At 41.8% G+C, this 3,339-nt stretch overlaps 1 protein-coding gene across 1 annotated transcript; it reads left to right on the top strand.

The window, feature by feature from the left end:
• Window positions 1-49: 49 nt before the first annotated feature.
• Window positions 50-2,564, top strand: LOC103154088 (NACHT, LRR and PYD domains-containing protein 1b allele 3-like). Its single transcript, XM_016662432.1, has 2 exons — window positions 50-1,505; window positions 2,194-2,564. The coding sequence occupies exon 1, from the start codon at window positions 68-70 to the stop codon at window positions 1,457-1,459; it is 1,392 nt and encodes a 463-aa protein (XP_016517918.1). The 5' UTR covers window positions 50-67; the 3' UTR covers window positions 1,460-1,505; window positions 2,194-2,564.
• The last annotated feature ends 775 nt before the right edge of the window (window positions 2,565-3,339 follow it).

Here is a 3,339-nt window from a genome sequence, read left to right as displayed (position 1 = left end):
CTTCCTGAGAACTGATGAGGATCAATTGGAAACACCTTGAGATCTTCATCACGTCCCATTACCCAACATGTTAACACCTGCATCTTTCCTACAGCTTCTCACCACAGATTCCTCTGAGGAGGAAACCAGCAGCTGTTCAATGGATCTGAATGTTTCTCCTTCCTCTGATCCAACTCAGAGCGACTCCGACCCAAACAGATCAGCCTCTACTGACCATCTCCTCCCTTCAGGGTCCGGTTTGAGAAGAAGAGGCCGCAGTAACTCGTCTCCTTCTCTCCTCTGTTCTCTGGTTCATCAGGATCCTCCGTTAGACGTCAGTATCTTACCCAGAGCTGCTAGTTTACCCACCATGAAGCTCCAAAGCAGCTTTGAGGAGTTCACTCCTGGTTTCTGTGGGGATCCAGATGATGAAACCTGCTGGTTCCAGTGCTCCGGTCCAGGCCGGTACCAGTGCAGAGTGAGCGGCCTGGTGTTTGACATGACGGGAGGAGGAGACGTGTTTTACAGGGTGGTTCCCTGGAACAGGAGCTTACTGGGCCCACATGGCAAGAAGCCTGCAGGACCTCTGTTTGACATCAGCTGCCAGCAGCGGTCTGTGGCTCGGCTTCATCTGCCTCACTGTGAGGTCCGCTCCACAGGACGATGTCACTTCCTGTCAGTCGCTCACCTCCATGATGAAGGCGTGGAGTTTATCAGGCCTGAGAGGATCACAGAGACTCACATCGTCATCAGCATCACAGGGTTTTCTGCTTTTGGGAACGTCAAGGATGAAGATTCTCCTCCTGACCCGGTCCGAGCCTTGGTTCTGCTGTTCTACAGACCTCCAGCTGATCCTGATGTCACTTCCTTCCTCAATGTGTTGCTTCTTCCAAGGAACATTGTGATCCGGGATTTGAAGCGGAGCAGGAAGAAATTATCTGAGGATGAATTGTTCATAGATGTTCCTCCACACTGTAAACTACATCCTGATCAGGTTTACACTCTGTCCACCAGTCCTGAAAACGAATCAGTTAAGGTTCAGCCAAAGGAAGCCGAGTTTGATGGGGAGCATTATAAAGACTACTTTCCATCATTTCAGGTGACATTAAAAACCCTGATTAGAGATATTCACCTGAATTTGGTGGAGAAAAGCAGCTCCTCTTGTGTTTGGGAGCGAGATGTTCATCTTTTACCTGCTAAAATGAAAACTCAACTGCTTTCAAGTGAGCAGCTGAAGGAAATACGAAGCAGCATCATTGATAGGATATCAGGACCTAATCTGAAAAGTCTGTTGGACAAACTGCAGCTGAAAGGGATGATGACTGAACCTGAGAGCGAGGAAGCAGGAGAGATGAAGAGCAGACATGACAAAGCTCAATTTATAATCGATACAGTGTGGAGGAAGGATGGAGCTTCAGAGATGATTGAGATTCTCATTGACATCGACCCTTTCCTCTGCAAAAAGCTGAAGTTAATCTGATGCTAGGTAAGTTTAGTTGAAACCAGATATTTACATACATGAGAAGGTCAGAGAAGACAGAGGTCGAGTTTTAGTCGACATGGTGAGAAGGAAAGGAGGCGATGCAAGTTCTGAGATGATCCGGTTCCTCTGCGAGCTCGACCCGTACTTCTCTAAAGATCTGGGGCTGATGTGAGGAGGAATCAGGAAGAATGTAAAGACTGATGTAGAGACTACTGAGAGTTATTTTTTCTTTAGTGAAGCTTCATGACTTGTTTTGATTAAAAATGAGGTTAAACGTTGCAGAGGTTGGAGATACCTGCAGAAAGGACTGAGCTGATTATCACAGAGATGGAAGTGAAGAACAAACCATCAGGCCTGGTTTATTTCTGTGGTGCAGCAAATATGAAGAGTCACATTTTAAAGAAACTGATCTGTGAAGGAGGATCTGTCCTTCACAAGGATAATGACTCAAAACACACAACCTTATAATGTATGAAATCATGTGTCCAGGATGTGTGGGGTCTGCAGTGATATTAGCTGCCCTTTTGCTGAATTTACAAGTAGCTAAAAAGCATAAAAAAGATGTTGACTGAAGCATTTACTGGTTATATGTTACACATAGAGAGTGTGAAGTTACTTATGTTAAAGTATCAGTGAGAACTGATCATATTAAACAAAAAGTCATTCAGATAACCTGTGGAAATGGGATTCAGACTTCAGTGGTCTGAAGTCACATTTACATACGTGAGAAGGTCAGAGAAGACAGAGGTCGAGTTTTAGTCGACACGGTGAGAAGGAAAGGAGACGATGCAAGTTCTGAGATGATCCGGTTCCTCTGTGAGCTCGACCCGTACTTCTCTAAAGATCTGGGGCTGATGTGAGGAGGAATCAGGAAGAATGTAAAGATTGATGTAGAGACTGATGACCTGCTACCCTAACCCAGACCTGCTGCCAGACACTTGACAGCAGGTCTGATTTTTGTATTTCATTGTTTATTGTGTTTTATTATATATATTCACACATTCATTTTTGGAAGATGAACATGCTCAATTATGAATAATTTGTCAAACAAAGATGTTATTTCTGTATGTGAAATAAAATAAAACTGTTCTCAATTGTAGATTTAAAAAAATTCACTCACATTTTTATTTAATAAAGATGTTATCATTGTTTATATGAATAGTCAATAGTTTCTGAAACATACTATTATCTAAATGTTTGAATCAATCATGTATTTATTTCAGTATTTATTTAATTATATGTTGTGTTGAAATTATATAAACTGACTCATTTGACTCATTTACTAAATGAACACAACAGTCCAACTACAGATCAATCACATTGAGTATGAAGTATTAGTCCCGCCAGCTCTCTTTGATGGGTGACAGTGTGTCTGCATGAATGGTTATAGCTGACACATATAAAAAGCACACGGCAATGATATTAAATAAATACTGGAATAAATTAATTCATGATTTCCACAATATTTATTTTTACAATTCTGAAAACATGGAAGTAATTTAAAAAATGTTTTTTAATGAATGCATTTCTGATATTACTTGTATTTTTACACCTATTTACTGTATTACTGAACTGTTTGTGCTCAATCCTAATATTTAAATGTCTAAATATTCTTAAAACATAAATTAAAAGAAGAAAAATAAGTTCTATTTCATCCCTACTGACCGCCAGAGGCGGTGCTTCAAGCACTGAATGATCATTCTTGCGCATGCGCAGGTCGAGTACTAATGACAACAATGTCACCTGTGACCTGCCGGGGACCCACGTGACTCTATATAGTCACATGACACCCGGCGTTCAATCCCTTTTGTTCTTCTCGCGCGCAGGTGTGTTGAGAACAGGTGTGTGGTCGTGTGAAGCTAGCTGCTTCTGTGTAC

This window comes from Poecilia formosa, unplaced genomic scaffold (genome assembly GCF_000485575.1).
Source record: "Poecilia formosa unplaced genomic scaffold, Poecilia_formosa-5.1.2 Scaffold374, whole genome shotgun sequence".
Classification (NCBI taxonomy): domain Eukaryota; kingdom Metazoa; phylum Chordata; class Actinopteri; order Cyprinodontiformes; family Poeciliidae; genus Poecilia; species Poecilia formosa.
This window is presented reverse-complemented; position numbering and strand designations above follow the sequence as displayed.

Excerpts from the sequence above, each read along its gene's own strand:
- LOC103154088 (XM_016662432.1), top strand. The coding sequence starts at position 68 with ATGTTAACACCTGCATCTTTCCTACAGCTTCTCACCACAGATTCCTCT.